Source organism: Colobus angolensis, unplaced genomic scaffold (genome assembly GCF_000951035.1).
Source record: "Colobus angolensis palliatus isolate OR3802 unplaced genomic scaffold, Cang.pa_1.0 Scaffold33, whole genome shotgun sequence".
Taxonomy (NCBI): domain Eukaryota; kingdom Metazoa; phylum Chordata; class Mammalia; order Primates; family Cercopithecidae; genus Colobus; species Colobus angolensis.
The window spans coordinates 8,746,011-8,765,682 of record NW_012116599.1 but is presented as its reverse complement, the minus strand read 5'-3'; the positions used below and the strand labels follow the sequence as shown (position 1 = coordinate 8,765,682).

Genomic DNA, 19,672 nt, shown 5'->3' with positions numbered 1-19,672 from the left:
GCCCACAAGTTGCCGGCAGCTGAGCGCCGCGCCTCCTCCTCCTGCTCGCAGACCCCTGCGCCCACCCGGCGGCGGTGGCCAGCGCCAGGACGCACATCCCGCGGACACCCACCCCAGATGTAAAGCGGGACATCAGCCCCTCGCCCCACGGCGCGATCCACAGTCCCGCCAGCGTCTCCTCTGCCAAACCCCAGGACTGGAAGATGTGGCAGCCGGCCACGGAGCGCCTGCAGGTAAGGGGCACCCGAGAGGCCGGGGGCCAGCCTGGAGGAGGAGGTGCCCAGGCGGAGGAACCTAGGTTTTGCTTCTGCCTACTTTGGGGGATTTGCCCAAAACCATCTTGTAAGACGCATCGATGGCAACATGATGCTGTCGGTTTAACCCAGCGCCAGGAACCAGGGGGTATGCGGATGATGAAACTGACAAACGCATGGGTTCAGGCGTTACAACTTTGGGCTTGGAGGTGCTTGTGTGCCTGTTGGTTGGTACATATAAGGTTGGACTTTCTGACTGGCAATTTAGATTGCATTCCACTGACACAATGTAGTGGTCTGGAGTTAGGATTTTTGAATCCAGATTTTTTTTTTTTTTGGTCTCCAGGAAAGACAGAACAAGTGATATGTGAAAGCATCCATTTGCCAATATAATGTGGAAATATCAAGCTTGGTTTGGCTTGGTCATGGTATGCCACTTATTTTATTTTTCCCTCTTCATTGGTTCTCTCCCTTTATCTTCCTTAAACCCAAGCTCCTTCAGATATTTAAGAATCAAAAGTAAGTTCAGCCAAGAATATTTATGTCCTGGGTCATCCCATCAAAAGTTTTTTACGGCTGTCTCCTGAAATGCCAGACTGCCTTGAACTGGATTCTGGAAGCTGGGGATTTGCGGGAGGCAATTGAAGAGAAAGAGGGACCTTTCCCAGAAGAACTCCTTCAGTGACACGTTGGGCCTTGGGATTGCCCTGGTTGCAAGGTCTGAGGACTGCCTTTTGCTGGCAAATATTCTCAGGAGTCACGGCAGCTACTCTGCCAGATAAAATCCACTGAATCCTGCAGTGAAACTTTTGACAAGCTTGGAGCCACATTGTTTCGTAGTAAACTTTGAAGAAGTGTTTAAGTGGTAAAATACAGCACCATTGGAGGCTGCGTCTGAAGACTTAGGACAGTGAGGCCAGGCCCTGGCTAGCTTGGAGGCTTCTCAGTGAACATTTAAAGCCCCAAGCACAGTTTCTCAGATGCAGGGAGAGGCTAACCTTTGTCTAGGAGTCCTCATTCAGAGGAATAACCTGCAGAGGGCATTGCATTTAGCAGAAACAGATGCCCCACAGCCCTTTTCCAAATCTCCCTGGGCCGTGATTTGTGGGGAGTGTGTTCACTTTATCAGAGCCTGAGACACCAGACCAGTTCCCCAGGGTCTCAAGTAGAATAAACAAGAAAACCTGCATTAAGCCTTGAAGATGAGGAGGTGGATGACCAGCCTCCTAACCCCCTCCTTGTCTTACTAAGAGAATATCAACACTGGGCTCTGAATGACTGGCAGAAGGTGAGGTAAATGTATTTTGGCAGTGGCACCAGATACCAGTGGCACATTTGAAGTTCTCCTTCAGTTCAAGGCATAACTTCTATTCCAAAGGAGCAGAATGATTGAGGGGAGCTGGCAGGTTTCCTGTTCATGTGCAGAGGGTAGCTTTTGGAAGTCCTTAGAAAGACGTGACTTGAGGTGGCTTTTATGGCCCGATGGTCTGTACCTCTGAAGAGTTTCTAGATTTTTGACTATTCAGGTTCTTCCTACTGGCTTGTTTCACTTAGGGAATCCTGTGCGCTCTGGAGCATGTGACCTTTGGCAGACAAGCGCTCTCGCTTGCCTTCCCATAGAGATTGCTCCTCACTAGAAATGTCTCCCCCTTCTTTAGTGAAATGTGCACATGTGCATTTTGGCGTGAGCCTGGTTTATTGCAGTTTGTGTTTGTAATGCATTTATTTTATTTCAAGGTGTCATGTTGAAAGAACTTGGTTTTAGGCTTTTGAAAGCTCAGATAAACGGGGCTTATCACCAACAAGACCAAGTCACTGTTGGAAGGTCCTTACCAACAGGGGGCTCAACTTCATGCTCCCCAAATTTCAATGAGTCTCTTTTGAAAGTACATACGTCTCAAGCCTTGGGATTAGAGAAGTGAGGCAAATGCGGAAAGAATCTTTTATATCCATGGCTTCTTCCCAAAGAGTTTTGCTTGACTCTTCTTGAAAACACATAATTTGTACGTTTTTACTTTTGCCTCTGAGAGAGCTGTTGAGGGTGAGGTGGTGAGTGAGCTGCTTATAATATTTTATTTACATTCCTTGTGGTTATCTTTGTCACAATCTCTGTTTGCTGCCTGGGTTTTTTTTTTTTTTTTTTTCTTTTCCTGTCACCGTGATATAGAAACATGCCTGTCTGATTCCTCAGCGAGAGGCCGCTTTGCCACTCCCAGGCTCTGTGGCCACAGAGATAGCAGTGGATACCGTGCTGGATAGGAAACTTGAGCATGAGCCCTGCTCTTTAACGGTGTCTGAGCTCCATGTGCCTTTCACAAATCTTTTTAAACTTTCTCATTCAACCTCATTAATTTTTTTTCTCATTAATCTTTAATACAAACATTCTAATTTAGATGAGCCAGAGTGAAGAAAATTCTTCAAGGAAACATTTCCAGAACGTCCTAATAGGACTAAGGAGTCAATTGATTTTATTAATACCTAGAATCAAAAGAGGGGATGGAAGAAAATAACTAGATCCTTTCTTGATGATATAGTTCATATTCAGTGAGGCTGGTTTGAGAAGTCTGCGTCTCAGGGGAATGTGATAGAACTTTGCGTAGACCAGTCACCCTCTAAATAGTGGACTGTTGAGTGTAGCAACTGGCTCCCTTGCTCAGGAAATGGCATCTTTGATCAGGTTTGATTATCATGATCATTACCCACAGTTCTGTGTCCCCACAAAATGATGCTGATATTTTCTGATTTGAGGTTTAACTGTTTGACCCAAATCCAGCACAGGCAAAGGGAACTATTGCCCCGAGCAGGGCTGCGCTGGGTAATTTCTCATTCAGTCACACAAACCGAGGCAAGTTCATCTGCTCCCTTGAATGTTAAAACTTGTGTTGCATCCCACTCGAGCCTTTGCTGGGAGCTTCTGCCATTAGAAATATAATAGGATCAAAAGGGATGTGAAGGTTTCATGTACCACCCTAACTTTTGACAGTGAATAAATATGAATTCTTCTCTTTTCACCTTCCCGTCTGCACAGCAGACCTTTTTTTTTTTTTTCTTGGAGGGATTGAGGAGAGTTACACATTTTTAAAGAAGCAGATTTGAAACAGACTCCTTTCAGAAAAGTAAAGGAGACTTTTCAGAACAAATAAAAACCGTATTGGTTTTTATGAAATAGAGATGAGATTACCTCTGGCCTAGAAATTTTAAAATTTGTATGGGTTTCTGCATTGACTTAATGATTGTACTGGGTGGAGCCCTTAGAAGTGACAAACCCATCCATGCAAGAGTGTGTCCCATCCATAGGGACAAGTATTTTCTCAGAGCAAAGGCCTTCGATGAGCTACCAGATGCATTTTCTGGAGGCCTTGATAGAACGAGAAAGATGAATCAAGACTGAGTTGGAAACGAAGGAGGTCAACACCTCCTTAAGGTCTTTGTTGTAGTTATTACTAGGATAAAGTGGAATATGATAGGCATGTATCAGAAACAAGTTCTAGCAGATTCTAATTGTGAAGTTGACATGTAACCATCTTCTCATGAGGCATTCTATAAAGGCTCCAATATAATCATCTAGCCGTCTTCACTGAGATTACCATTTCTCCATGCAGATTCAGAAAAAAACAGAGCTTTTTATTCATGAAGCTGGATTTGAGTTCTGCAGCCTGGGCAATTTTTGTCTGTTCCATTACTTCCTTTTTCACTCTCACTGTGGCCAATGTCTGTGTACTGGCACTTCCACAAGAGGGAAAAACACAGTGAAGAGTAGGGGGGACCCCGCATCCTGAACAAACTTTCTTTTGGTTTCTTCTGAAATTTTTGGCTGAGGAAGTGGTTGAAGTTTACAGCTAAATGCTATTTGGGGATTTTAGGAGGCAAAGTCCTCCTCTGAGGGTTATCTCACCCTTTCTCTGCCTTGTCCTATCTGGCAGATCTTGTCTTGACTTGGAGTGTGGATCGTTCTAGATTCTTCTTCTCTATGATGATGCCACTTTCACTTTTCCCCTGAGAAGTGAGACTGGAGAACCCCCTAAAACATCAACTGGAGACCATTAGCCCTGGCCCATCAGGCAGGGTGAAAACCAGCAAATCTGACACTGTTCCAGGCTGCTCAAATTGACAAAAGGAACAAGGAATAAGGATGGGAAGATACTAGTAACCTGCTTTTGTGGTGCAGGCACTGTGTGTGGCACTGTGCTGAGGAGCTTTATTTTAATGATCTGGCTCATTTGCATCCTGTAACCACTTTTATTCCCATTTTATAGAGAAACTGAAGGCCAGAGAGTTGAAGTGATTTGGCCGGGGTTGAGCAGCTAGAAATGAACTGAGCTGGAGTTTGAACCAGACAGTTTGGCTCCAGTCCTTACTTCTTAAGCACTTCACCATAGTGCAGAAGGATAAGACAGACACAGTGCAATATACGTGTTGGTGCTGTTGTTGTTAATAAATACAGTTAGAGCAATGACTGTCTTGTGGGCTCAGAGAGGCTACTGTCCTATTTCTTGTTGAAGCAGTGGGTTGACCAAAGGCTACTCTGTTTTTGGTGGCACATAAGCTGCTGTTTCCTATTGAAGTTAAAATTCACAAGTGCCATTGAAGAGCTTTTCAGCTGAAGCACATAGCATTTATCCAAACTAGAGACCTTGAAAACTGGTGATTAGTGTGGATCCCGTACACATTCATTCCAAGTTTAGACAAAAAAAAAATGGGGAGAAGGCGGGAGGAGGTTGGAGATTTTCAGAGTGGTTGCTTACAAAAAAGCAACAGCAGTTATTGCAGAGGCACAGGTTTCTCACTAAACGCATTCTAGATTTTGTTGTTCTTTTAATCAATTGTAGTCAAGTAAGCACAAAACATTGGGCCTTATTGTTCATAAGGAAAACTCAGAGTCGTCATTAATCCAGGGCCTTAGTCTCCTTCAGGAGTAAAATGCTATCTTACATCATTGAGTCTTTCTCCAAGTTTGTCAGCAAATTTCTACCAAGTGATTTGCAAAATCCTAGCCTGGGAAAAAACTCTGTGCCCCTTGCTTAACCATGGCCTAATGGCTGTTTTGTGTTGACTGTACTGAGTTATCTTGGAGTGTTAGGCAACTTTTGCATTTTGTTTGATGTTCCAGGTTAGGTCCCTCCCATACCCCTCCACACTGACCCCATTTTACCATGAAAATTAGCCCTGTACGAGACTCTGGGAGAATCAGCCTTACAGCTTCCAGGGTACTGGAGATCAGACTGCCTTCCACAAGGTATTTTATTCTGTGAATAGCAGCAGTTCAGGGACTTGTTAGTGGTCAGCAAATAAAACTAGTCCAGAAACACTAAATAACTGCAGTGTGCTTCTTTCAGCCCCATGGACACAAATGTAAACAGAGGCTTTATATAAGTAGAACAAGAAGAAATAGTTGAGTCATTTGTCCAAAGACCTCCTTAAAGTCTAGTGGAATTAGTCTACTGTCATTTTGTGTTTACTTAAAAAAAAGTTGTCATCCCTATTTAGCTGCTAATCAGTGATAAAGCCTCAGTGTGTTCACCAGGTCCAACCCTTGAGGCCAAGGACTGCAAAAGGAAGGTGTCAGGAAAAGACACAGACTTGTTTTGTGACTTTGGCATATTTCAATGCTTCCAGCATCTCGATGTGCTCTTCCACTTAATACTGATGCCACGTGGATCAATCATCTGGCCGAGGTCTTCTTTCCCTTGCCTGATGGCCCACGATTACTTTGCCCGCTTACATTTCAACCGAGTTCTTACTTTGATAAGGGAGGCTCCAGTAATGGCCTTCTTAGTCAGGTTGTTTTCTGAATAAGAAATCATTTGGGTAAAAAAACAAAACAAAAAAAGCAGGTCTGTCTCTTTATAAATAATTTTGACTCGGCTGGGCGCGGTGGCTCAAGCCTGTAATCCCAGCACTTTGGGAGGCCGAGACGGGCGGATCACAAGGTCAGGAGATCGAGACCATCCTGGCTAACACGGTGAAACCCCGTCTCTACTAAAAAAAATACAAACTAGTCGGGCGAGGTGGCGGGTGCCTGTAGTCCCAGCTACTTGGGAGACTGAGGCAGGAGAATGGCGTAAACCCCGGAGGCGGAGCTTGCAGTGAGCTGAGATCTGGCCACTGCACTCCAGCCTGGGCGACAGAGCGAGACTCCATCTCAAAAAAAAAAAAAAAATTATAATTTTGACTCAATGGCTTACTAGCAATGTTTCAGTTTTGTAACTTTTCTGAGCCTTGCTTTTCCTATCTGTAAAATAGAGAGATGTGCTTTGCAGAGATTTTGGTATGTCACGTATAGTAGGTGCTCAATAAACAGAAGCACTTTTTAATGTCGTTATGGTTGGTCACTGTAGAAGTTTTGAGTTTAGATCTGAGCTCCTGTCTTCCCTCTGTCCATCTTTCTTGTTCATCTACTACGTCCCAAGTACTATGCCCGGTGTGGGTGAAGGGTGAGAAGAAGGACATAGTTGTAAACTTAGAGGACTCACAGTCCTATTCCTTATTGTTCAAAGTTGGGCTTAATATATATTTCCTAGTATGATTGTAACTTTCAGTGTTTCTGTTCATATGAAGAAGATCCCTAGCTAGCTCAGCTTTATAAGCCAGAACCAGTATGTTAATGGCCTGCTCACTGTCCACTTGTTTGTGTCTCCTCACTTGGGGAAGCGCCTTTTATTCTTGATGTATAGGAAAGTGTGATGCACAGAATACAACTGTCTATACAGTTGTGGGTGAAGATGATGGAGGTTCACATATGATAGTGGGTGTTAGGGTATGGGTGAGCTGGGCTGGGGCTTGGGGGCCACATACCTTGTGGCTCTTGATCACTCCGGTCCCTGTTGTAGAGAGGCCTGGGTGTGGCTATCCTGAAAATGGTCTGAGTGGTCTCTAGGTCAGGATGAAGTGTTACTTCTCTCATGTTATAAAGGTAGTAAGGGAAGTCATACTGAAGTTGACTATCGGGAAATTTCATGTATACTATTGAGTTGAGAGTCCACTTCTCCAAAATAAATTTTAGGTAAGTGAAGCCCTTCTAAAAACCATCAAATGCATATTTGTTCCCAACTATCCAGAGCTAGAAGGTTATATAGCGTGGCAAGTATTCTCAAACAGGGCACAGAGAAGGGGTGCTGTGGTCAGGGTCCCAGAAGCAACATTTCCTTCCACTCCAGCAGTGCTGCTAGCAGACTCTCATTTAATCAGGGGTTTTATTGGTGATTTTTACTTTTCCAGCCATACTCATTTCCAAGTATGGAGAAAATCAAGAAATACCAGCTACCATTCATTGCAGGCTTATTTAGTAGTAGTATCAGTACTAATAACAATAGCAGCCAACTTTTTGTTAGCATTTACTATGTTCCCAGCACTGACCTGTCCTGCCAACAGCCTTCGGTAGTGGAGCTGGGGTTCATAGCCAGCAGACTGGCTGTAGGGTCTGCACTCCTAAGCACTGCGCCCCTTGTGTCATGGAGCTGACATTTTGTTTTATATGAAAAAGCATATTTAATCCTTGAGAAAATTCTAAGGGACAGAGATTTTGTTGTCTCATTTTTCTGGATGACGTAACAATTGTCCAGAGACTACAGAAAACTTTTGCTTGTGTTCATTAACGACACATCTTCCATCTCACCTTTGTCTCTGCGGATGAAGCCCCAGCTTTTTCAGGCAGCAGAGAGTCATACCTTGGCTGGAGGGTGGGTGTTCTATAGCCATGATAATAATCTCATACTGGTCCAAGGATTGTCAGAGACCAGTCTTTAACCACTGGGATATGAGAGGATATACACTAAAGATACCTTACCTTCATGAATAGCAAATGCAGCTTCTTGGGGAAATAGCCTTTTCCCCCTTTTCTGTCTTCTTGCTGCCCTGAGCATAGATGTGATGTCTAGCATTGCAGCAACCATGTGGTGATACTGCAGCAATAAATGACAAGCCTTAAAACCAGTCCGCTCAGAAGGCTAGCATGATAAGATGGAAGGACTTGGATCAGTAAGCAGCACCTGAACCTACCTCCTAACCAAGAGTTATATGAGAAGAATATGACCCCCTTTCGTTTGTTTATGCCCGTATGTGAATGGGGACTTCTGTTACTTGTATCTTTGACATTCCTAACTGACACAGCTACTAAAGGACCAAAATTCAGATTGAAACCCAAGCCTCCACATGTTACTCATTGTTGAAGGTTGAATTGTGTTCCCCCAAAAGATGTGTTGAAGTCTTAACCCCTGGTACCTGTGAATGTAGCTTTATTTGGAAATAAGGTTTGTGCAGATGTAAGCAAGTTAAGAAGAGGTCATATTGAATTAGGGTGAACCCTAGAGCCAATGACTAGTGTCCTTACAAGGAGAGATTTGAAGACACAGAGGAGGCACAGAGAAGGCCATTGTGAAGATCAAGGCAGAAAACGGAGTTATGGGACCACAAGCCAAGGAACACCCAGGATTGCTGGAAACTGCCCGGTGTTAGAAGAGTCGAGGACGTGTTCTTCCCCAGAGCCTTTGGATGGAGTGTGGCCCTGCCAACATTTCCATTTTGGACTTCCGGCCTCCCAAATGGTGACACATTAAATTTATGTTGTTTTAAGCTATCCAGTTTGTGGTTATTTGTTATAACAGCCTTAGGTAGCTACTACACCAGTGAAACCATATAGCCTGTTGACTATGTTTGATCACTCTGTTTCTGTGGTGTGGGTATCTCCAAGTTTCACATACTGGGACAAAATGCATGTGTCTATCAGGAATCCTGTTTTTAATACTGAGTGTGAGTTTACTGTGAATTGAAAAAAAAAATGAAAACAACTAAGCTATTGCTTCTTTCTCCTTTATTTCCTTCCGGTTGACAACATCCTAGGAAAAGGTGGCAAACCTTGAGTGTAACATATGCTGTGTTGCTCAGGGAAGGTCCTCTGGAAAATATGGTACATGAGCTTCAGGCCTGAAGATGGTTCACTTTGGAGATGAAACTTATGGGCTGGAATGTGAAACACAGTCACTTTGAGGTGGACCTCAGTGAAACTTTTCCAGACAGGCTGAGACCAAAGGAAGACTAGTAGTAAGGATTTTATCCTCAAAACAATCTAGGTTTTCAGAGTCCCTGTAGGCTCTCTGGGTAGCAGCCTCTGTGATTTGCCTCTTCCTGACTAGGAAAACCTGTAAGCTGACAAACAAATATATTTCAAATTGACCTCCAGGTGAGCCTCATGGTATGTCAGTTTGATTATTTGTACCCAATTTGGTGTTTTATTTTGTTTTTTATTTGATAACTGTATAAATTATTTTAGTGACGAGCCTATTCTTATTCTGGAACTCACGTTGAAGACAAAAAAAAAGTCATCCATGTCATAATACTTATTTTCTTGGGCAAGCTTGTCTTTTTTTGTTACAGCCAGGAAGGCACAAATGTTTCCAGCCCTTCTGAGATGAAGGCAGGGAGCCTTTCCAACTGCAGAACTGCTCTGTCAGTGTCTCTTTCTGAGAGTGAAGAGTCATTCTGGTCTTAAAATGCTGTTTTGCTTTTCATTCTCTTCTCCAGAAGGAATATCCCCTGTGTCCATGGGAGGAGGAGGGGAATGGATAGTTACCAGGGGAAAGGAGCTGCATAATTGTTAGATCCATCCTAATCATTTCATGACAAACCTTTCCTCAGAGTTGCTTTATAATTGTGGGTCTGAGAATAAACTCACAGATTCACCCACTGCATGCTTTGATGGTTTCATATCAGGAATGAGCCTACCTTTCCTCAGGTGAGAGTGGAATCCTGCTGTACAAGCCACCTATAATGTGGGCAGTGGAAACTGCTGTTTCCTTTCTAAGTCTTCTGAGGTTGTTTCCTAGGAACTGAGCTGGAGTCTGTGGGGCCTGGTCCTGTTGGTAGCTATTTTGCTTTTGAACATAAATTCTTGGTAGCTGAATGTATTTGTTCCTAGGGCTGCAATAGCGAAGTACCACAAACCGGGTGGTACCGGTACTGTGGGTTGTCCCACAGTTCTGGAGGCAGGGTTAGTTTGTCCTGAGGGCTGTGAGTTAGTTTGTCCACAGCTCCTGGCTTTCTCCTAGCTGCTGGTAGTTTACTGGCAACCTTTGGCATTCCTTGGCTTGTGGCATCATCACTCCAGTATTCATATGGTGTTCTTCCTGTGTGTGTGTCTCTATGTCCAAATTTCCCCTGTTTATGAGGAAATCAGTCATATTGAGTTAGTGGCTGATCACACCTTGCTGACCAAATAAAGTCACATTCTGAGGTACTATGGGTTAGGATTTCAACATGTACCTTTTAGGGGGATGCAATTTAATCTATAATAGTGTAGAATTTTCTTTTGGGTATCTACCAGTCACCAAGATATTTATCCCTACTTGACCAGCCACCAAAAAAAAAAAAAAAAAAAAAAAAAAAAATGGCACTCAGAATTTTCTCTCTGTCTGCTCCATGTCATGCCTACTACTTTCTTGATTGTTAAAAATTACAAATAATGTCTGCTTAGAGTAGCAAATCAGTCAGTTTAGAAATATGTAAAGAAGTTAGTAATCTTGTGCCTTTCCCAATTCCCAATTCTACCCATGAAGGAAACCCATGTTATCTGTCTAGTGGTTATTTTCCCACAGACTTTCCCCAGGCTTTTGCAAATGTATAGATATGTATAAACATATGTTTAGTTTTTCTCATGAATTTCAATTATATATATATATACACACACACACACACACACGCACAAATATATATACACACACACATATATACAACTTTTTTTAAAATTCTACTTTACAGTGTTTTTTGGGTGTCTTTTCTGGTCAATATATATAGCTCCAACTCATTCCTTTTAGTACCTGTGTAGAATTTTGTGATGAAGCTGGACTCTAATTTATTTACTCATTCCCCCATTCTCCCATGAGGGAGTATTTGGGTTGTGTTCATGTTCTGTTTTTTCCCCTATAAATAATACTGCTATAAATTTTTGTATATATCCTGACCTACTGGTGCCTATGTTTCTTTAGGCTGAACTACCAAAATTGATATGGCTGAGTAAGAGTATGCATGTTTTATATTTCAGCAGCTGTCAATGAGGGCTTTTACTGAGAGTTATTATGCTTTTTGATCAGAAATACATATGATTTTGACAAAGGTGCAGAGAAGATAGTTCACTAGTGTCTTAGTCTGCCTAGGCTGCTATAACAAATTCCTTAGGCTGAGTAGCTTAGAAACTACAGACATTTATTTTTCATGGTTCTTAAAGCTGTGAGTCCAGGATCAAGATGCCAGCAGATTCAGTGTCTGGGGAAGGCTGTTTCTGATTCATAGAAATGGTGCCTTCATGCTGTGTCCTCACATGAGGTAAGGGCTGGAAGAACTCTCTTAGGCCTATTTTGTAAGGGAATTAATCCCATTCATGAAGGCGCCACTCCCATGACCTCCCCAAAGGTTTCATCTCCTCGTACCATTACCTTGGGCGTTAGGATTCTAACATATGAGTCTAGACCATAGCAACTGGAGAAAGGATAATAGTGTTTTCAACAAATGATGCTGGAACAATTGGATATTCATATGCAAAATGACAGTGACAACATCAGCAAACCCAGATACTTGAATCCATTCATCATGCCGTTTACAAAAATTAACTCAAAATGGGTCATAAACCTTATATAAAACCTAAGTTTTAAAACTTCTAGACAAAAACAGCAGAAAATCTTTGTGACTTTGTGTGTATCTGTGTAAACATTACTGCAATCAAGATGATGAACATATTCATTACGTCCCAGAGTTTCTCTGGGTTGGGCAGAGATTCCTTAGAACAATGACAAAAATGCAATCAACAAAGAAAAAATGGGACTTTATCAAAATTGAAAACTTCTGCTCTTTAAAAGATATGGATAAAAGAATGAAAAGGTAAGATTCAGGCTGGGAGAAAATACTTACGTCTCATATATGTATTAAAGGATTTAGATCTAGGATAAATAAACTGTCAAAACTCAATAAGAAGAAGGAGAATCCAATTTTTAAAAACCAGGAAATGATTTGAACTAAGGTCTATAGATGGCATGAAAAGATGTTCAATGTCATTAGTCATTAGGGAAATGTGAATTAAAATCATAATGAGGTATCACTACACAACTATTAGAACAACTGAAAAAGAAAAACCAAAACTATGACCATGCTAACTGTTAGCGAGGATGTGGAAAAACAGGAACTTTCGTATGCTACTGGTGGGAAGGTAAAATAATTTATTCAGATCAGTAGTTACCTGAGGATGGACTTGGAGAGAGGAGCCTGAAAGGGGATTGGGATAAGTTTTGGGGGTGATGGATTTGTTCAACACCTTGAGTATGTGATGGATTCATGGGTTTATATATACGTTTTAAACAAATCAAATTGTGCAGCTTATTATATGTCAACTATATCTCTATATAGTTGTTAAAAATATGTATGTGAAATCCTCATTATTTGCCAGGCATAGTGCTAGATGTTAAGAGAACTAAACAATACCCTGTTTCTGTCCTGAGAATTCCCTGTCATTTTCATTTCCTTTTTACTGGAAATAAAAATTCTAACCCAGAACATAAATAATGAACTCTATAATTTTTCTTGGCATTCTCTTCTTTTAAAACATTTGTTCATTTAGTTCTTGAAATGACATTTTTCATCCATCTCAGTTTGCCTAAGGATCTTAGTTAAACTAGTGGTTGAGCAAGAGAACAAATCCAGACCAAAGGGTGGAAAGTTCACGTTGCCTTGTTGATTCTTCCCCATTCTGGATGGCCCTGTTTCTCGTTCATGCTCCCAGTTCATGCATTTTTCTCCCGTTTCTAGCATGTTGGTTTTCCAGCTGACTCTCCCAGCTGGCTCAGTCCTCTGAGGCCTTTTCCAGCCCTGTATTGCAATGCCTGGCTCTAGCCTCCATGGCCGGTAGACTCACAAGATATTACTGTTGAAAAGGTAAATTTCCGGGATGTGGCCCCTATGACTGGCTGGGCTGCCTTCTTGTTATTTTTCTTCCTGTGGCAGAAAACAAAGAGCGAATCCATCATGCAAAACCATTAGTGGGTCTTGATTCTAGCTTGTGGATTAAATTAATGTGTGTAGCAGATGTAGGGTCGGATTCCTTGTGAGACAATTGTTTTTCTCAGGAATATGGCAACTAAAAACTAGACAGGATGGAATAGCTTCACTAGTGGCCATTGACCCTCAGTAAAAAGCTAATGAGCAACATTCACAAAATGACTTTAATCTAGTAGTTTAAAAACATTTTGCCCCTCAAGGAGGAAGATTTGAGACATTCAACTCAACCTCTTTTAAGGTCCAGGGTAAGGGATATAGAGCATCTGGGAGGGGTTCCAGACTTTGTTCAATAAGTATGTAAGGAAACGATGTGGCATATTGTCCAGTCTGGGGCCCTGTCAAGGTGAAGAATGCACTGTCAATTAACTGGAACAGCAGGCAGAAACCGAGAGTCCCCTGTCCACCTGTATGTGTGGTTATCCTGGGACAGCAAGTAAAATATTGTACTTCTGCTTCTAACTCTATTTTGAGGGTGAAGGAAAGAAATGAAATATATTAAAATGAGGGACATCACATGGACAAGAGAGCCAGGAAGAGGGGACAGGAGAGTCGGAGGGGCAAAGGATGTGCACCAAAGAAAGACAGAAATGGTAGGCTAGAGGAAGTCACACGAGCAGTTAGCACTGTCCCTGGCACATGAGCGCTCCACTGTAATTATCTATGAGCCATTGAATGCAGTTGTTGGGTACTAATACATTAGTACTTGGTTGGAGTCAAGACATCACATGCTCACCCTGCTCAGGTGTTGAATGCTTTGGTGATTATCTGACTCAACTGGAAAAATAATGCCCTTTAGAGGAAGAGCTTGGACACTTTAAGGGATCATAAAAGCAGATCTAAAGCCACAGGGGTAAGCAGTTTGGGGGAAATGGGGATAATGAGAATATTTCTCTAGGTTACAAGTCAGGCCGCTTGTAACCCATTCAGACTGTTAAACAGTGGAAAGACCGTAGGTTTTTTAATTAGGCACCCATGGATACAAATCTTGGCTACTTCATTTATTAGGAGTTATCTTACGGCCTCTGATATGTATTTTGTATTTGTATTTTCTCAACTTTAAGTATAATATTATAACACTTAGCTCGTGATTGCCGTGAATGTTAATTGAGATATGGACTACAAAGAGCTTAGCTTAGTATCTGCCACATCTTTGGGAGTCAGTTAAACACTAATATCTCCCCCTATTTCAGATCCAAGGGTACCCTAGGAATAAAAGCATAGAACTTTACAGCCATGTGAATGATAGAGGTCTGCTGTTTCCCAAAGCGTGTTCCATGAATTTGGTGAGTTGCTCATGAGTCTTGCCACAGAAGTTTCATGCTGTTTCCCAAAACGTGTTCCATGAATTCAGTGAGTTGCTCATGAGTCTTGCCACAGAAGTTTCAGTCTTTAAATAATTTGGGGAAGCCTTAGATGAAACAAAGTCAGACTGATTACTTAGTGCAAGACTTCTTGTAGCATTTAAGATGCCAGTACCCTGGGAGCTTCCAAGTGAAGGAAGAAGACAGCTTTTGCTCCTTTGTAAAGAAGCATTCCATTGTCCAGGGTGCTTCAATGCTTGAACTCCTTTAGGTTGACGAACTGTGGGCCTGAGGTTTGGCTCTAGCTGGCAGAAATATTTCCTTTGGCTCCTTCAATATATAAAATCTTTACAAATTCATGTCCAGGATTTGAAAATTAGAGGAATTTAGAAGAAAATCTGGACTTCTTAATTCTTTTGAAAAATGTCAGATCATGGAGGACTTGAATTTTCAAATAGCGACCACTAGACAGCTGCTGTTCCATCTGGATGGGATGTGGCCTCCAGCTGGTCCTGAGCTTTCCTTGGTGCATCTCACTGAGTCACCCAGCTTCCTGAGCCCTGAGGATATTTGAATTGGAGACACCAATCTAGTTCAGCTCCTTCATTTGGCCAGTGGAAAAGCTGCCTCTCAAGTTCACCTTGTATTGGAATCAGAACCAGGTCCTTGGTCTTTTGACTCTTAAAGGCCAAAGTGGTAACTGATTTTACTTGTTTAGCACCATTCATTGCTCTCCAAGCACAGCTCTGGCAGCCCACCTTCAGGTACATGGAGGCCAACTTCTGTCCCTTCTCTTTTGAGAGCTGTGTGATGGAATTTTCATGATTGGAGTGGGGAGTCGTGGTCATTGCTTGTCTCCTGGGCAAACCAATGCACAGAAACTAGAAGTGTTGGGACTTATCCTATTTTCTAATCTAGAGCGTCTGGGAGGGGTTCCAGGCACAAGTGGGAGGCTTCTTCTACTTTTAACTAAATGCAGATCGCTGTTTCCTACATATCCCACGCCAGGCAACTAAAACTTCTCATTGTTATGATATTGGCTTATTTTGGGGATTTGTACTGCCAAACATTGGAAGAGATTACTTCCAAAAATGGAGGACATGTAGAGGGTGGAGAATAATTTTTTAATGTAATAGATTTCAACATATTCCTCACAGATTATCAGCCAATGGAAGAACCATTCAAATGCTGTTTCGGAAAACCCATACTGAAAAACATCCATAATGGTGGTAATACCTCTATATTTAGAGAGCCCCCGTTTCCACCAAAAAACACTCAAAAGCACTTTGCAGACATTTTACTGGTCATCTTGGGAGCAAACCTACTGCCACTTTCATTTACTCTGCCACGTGTAAAACCCGTCTACTTAACGCTGCCCATTTCCTGCAGTTACAGGATTCTGATGATTTTTAGCATGAAAGTACTTGGAATCGACTCACACAGTGGCTTGAGCTATAAAACAATGAATTAGACCTCCCACCCTCAACCCATCCACTAGATTCACGAAAGCACGGATGCTGTGTGCATCCCAGTCCCTGAGATGTCCATCATCCATCTGAGTTGGATGAGGCTGTCTATTATAGACTGAGACAGTTGTCTATTGCTCTCCATTCGACCCCCTTCCCATAAAAAGTGAACTCTATTGATAACTATTTGAAAAAATATCGCACACTCTAATCTCATTGAGATTTAGAGTGCATACTCTCTCTCATCTAATCTGTTTTTCCTGTAGCACCTTTTAAAACCAGAAATTCATCTGAAATAGTTTCTGCTGCAGAAGCTTATTATTTCTGCTGTAGCAGAAAATGAAAGGGATGGTGCTGCCCACAGAATATGAAAGTCCTGGCCAAACTACAAACTCAGAAAATACAGATCTACATTAGACCCTTACATAGTTTTGAAAAAGTTGGCTTTTGGTTAGTAAGGGAAAATTGAAGTACTTGTCAATAAAAGAGAAATGTATCATTTAAACATTAAAACATATCATTTAAACATAAAACCCCTTGAACACCAGTCATACAATGAAAGGAGGAATTTAGTTGTGCCTGAACACCTAGACTAGAATTATAACCAAGGTCATAACCCAGCCTAAAACTTTCAGATCTGAGCTTCCTAGCAGCCCAAGGAAAAAGAGAAAAATGATTAGTTTGTTACTTAACCTTCATGGCCTAATAGAAGAATGTATATTGGCTCATCTGGAGCCCTGACGTTTTTCTAACTTGAAGCCCCTTGAATTTGTCATGTGGTTCTTTATATGGGACATTGTAACACAGACTTGGGTAATAGCATTAGTTGTAGTTTTTGCCAAAGTTGTCCCTAGAAGTTGAAAAAATAAACAGTTCAGTAGGAATGCTAAGACTGTTTATGTAGAAGCAGAAGTGGACATCTGTGTTTTTTGATTTTGTTTTTTGGTTCAGCTTCATTTCCCATCTTCTGGTAACAACACCCTGATTTTGCTTTGGGGAACTATTCTATCTGTCTTCAGTAGGGAGATTCCATTCAATTTTGGAGGGGTTTTTTTTGTTGTTGTTGTTCTTAATGAATGTGCCATTCTTTAGCCACGGGGACTATGTGTGACCCAAACTAGATCGATTAGACACTTTCTCCTGGGAGTTGGAATCCTCAGCAGGGCAACAAAAAGACAAAGTAGTCAGAGCTGATAATGCTGGCAACCATTTCCGAAGAGGATCTGTCGTCCTGCTGCCCAGACCCTGGGAGTGGCTCTACCCCTCTCCTTTCTGAGCTGGATCCTCTCCCTCTCCTTTCAATTCAGTGTTACTCCAATATTTTTTCTTTCTGCTTAAGTCAGCAAGAGTTGGTGTCTATTGCTTGCAACCATGGAACTGAATGATACACAGGTAACATTTCCCTTGAGCCAAATGATGTTCAGTCTTCAAATTCTCTTTCACAAAAGGTAGTACGTGGGGCAGAGCATATGTCTGGGGAAAAGTGAAGGAGCCATGCTTGAAAGCTCTCTAAGATGCCAGAAACCCATAGACGCACAGTGCCCTTGTATATGGGTACCCTTCCGTGTAAAAACTGTGCATGCTCAACTGGGGGATGGAGAAAGGGTGCATTTTTTTTTCCCTTGGAATTTCTCTTAAGCACATACCCCTACTTAATTAAGTGATTTTTGAATGAAGATAATCCTCATTTTACCATCATTTTACCATAGTACTGGCCCACAGCTTCCAGGTTCTGGCCCATCTTTGGAGAAAGGTTTTTTGGTCCTTGTTGTTTATAAGGGTGTAGTCCTGCTATTGGCATCTCCTATAAATCTTAAGATTTTTACAACTTGGATGTCACTCTCACCTTCCTGCCAAATTGCTGCACTGAAAAAGCAGAGTGTCATTGTAAGTAATGATGCTTTTACTGCATCCAAAGCAAATAAAGTAATTTTGGTACACATTATGAAACAAATCCCTCTTATCTCTGAGCCTGGAGTGGAAATAGTGTCAGGGATGCAAATAGCTGCTTTGGCCAAAATAGTCAAAGAAGACATGGCCTTAGTCTGTCTGAGCTTCATTTCTTAAGACACATTTGTAGTTGTTGGTTAAAAATGTGAATGGCTCAGTAAGTTCACTCTAGGACAATGTGGATTCTTTAGCCCAGAAAGTTAAATACCTCCAACTTTGGCAGTCCTGACCTTCTGGGTAGAGACTGTATTTCCCCAGTTTTCAAGACCTGCTCTGCTACTTTGATTTAACACAAGGCAGAAATCTTCAAAACAAAGCCCTCTGGATCCAGGAAAGTTCATCTGGCATTAGTTAGCTTGGCACCCCCTACCCCCTTCCCCACCCACCTCCTTGTCTTTTCTCTAGGAACTTGATGCTTTGTAGGAAATGAATGGCTTTGCAAAAGTGCAAATTTGGGGAAGCGTTGTGCAACCAAAGAAAATTCAAATTAGTATTCCCCTTGTGGGAATCTTCTTGGGGAAATTATATTTAAATATTCAGGTATAGAGTATGGGCCAATATCTGTTTTAGGAAGTTGACAGACTGAGTGATACAGCTCTGGGGTTTTCTGGAAGTAAGGCAGTCTAGGGAAAGAAGAAAAAAGAGTTTTAAAAACCTGCTAATTTATGTCTCCTCTCTACTGTGTTAATGGTAAATAGCTTAGGCTCAAGGCTGATCTCTTGACTCCTTGGCCCAGAGAATTGGCATTTTTCTTCATAATGTAATTCAATGCCCTTGCTGAACAGGAGCGGCCCATGAGATATGTATTTGCTCTGAACTGGAAAGGATGTGTGCTGGCACGTCCTGGGAGTAGGCAAGCAGTCAGTGAAACTTAGAGGGAGTCATTTGGAAATAAAAATTAATTAGCATTTACGGGGATCCCAACTTTGCAAGTAAGGTGGAATTGCTCTGTTATTTGTGACCGCATCTGTGTTTTCTGCCCCCAATTTAAAAAAACAAAAACAAAAACAACTTTCTTCCTTTCTTGCTTCTTCTCTCTTCCTCCTTTCCCTATAATTAATGGGAATGAAGTTCTTTCCATTCCTGATTTCTTTGAACTCTCTTGCTAACTGCTGAGCCTTTTAGACATTTTTTATTGCTTTCCCAAGGGGCCATCACCACCTCTCCTTTCTTCCATCTTCCTTTTTCAGTGGCTGTAAGCTCTTGGTGGGCTGGAAGACACAAACGAATTGGACAAAAACAAATTTGGCTGTTGCTTCAAAGCCATTGCTTTCTTTGTGTGTTTTTTTTTCCTTTCCTTTTTTAAACTTAACTTTTTCTTTTCTTTTGTTAGCTTGTGATTAAAAGGGCATTATCTTTGCATTAGATGACCATCAAAACTTATTTATTGGGTTATAGATGAAGAGAACGAATGGACTTATTTTGATCCAAGGACGGGAAGAAATGGACATTTTGTTGATTTCTTGTAAAATGCACTGAATGTCCACCTCAGAACTTTAGCAGATGTCTGCTTTTGCTAATTTAAGGAACTGATGCTATTTGTCTTTTTATTTGTAATCATTGGCCCCTACATAGGAAATTTAATAGTGATTTGGAGCTTTTTTTTTTTTTTGAGACGAAGTCTAGCTCTGTCGCCCAGGCTGGAGTGCAGTGGCGCGATCTC

General features: G+C 41.8%; 1 protein-coding gene across 4 annotated transcripts in view; it reads left to right on the top strand.

Annotated features, from left to right (window-relative positions):
* The window catches only part of PID1 (phosphotyrosine interaction domain containing 1), a 269,964-nt gene continuing 250,292 nt past the window's right edge, over positions 1-19,672 (top strand). The window contains exons 1-2 of one of the 4 annotated variants that reach the window (XM_011951958.1): positions 1-233; positions 8,587-8,797. In XM_011951958.1, coding sequence (XP_011807348.1) covers positions 8,795-8,797 — 3 coding nt within the window. In that variant the 5' untranslated portion in view covers positions 1-233; positions 8,587-8,794. Of the gene's footprint in view, positions 234-8,024; positions 8,798-19,672 lie in introns of those variants that run through there. The other 3 variants (XM_011951959.1, XM_011951957.1, XM_011951956.1) reach the window with 3 other exon arrangements.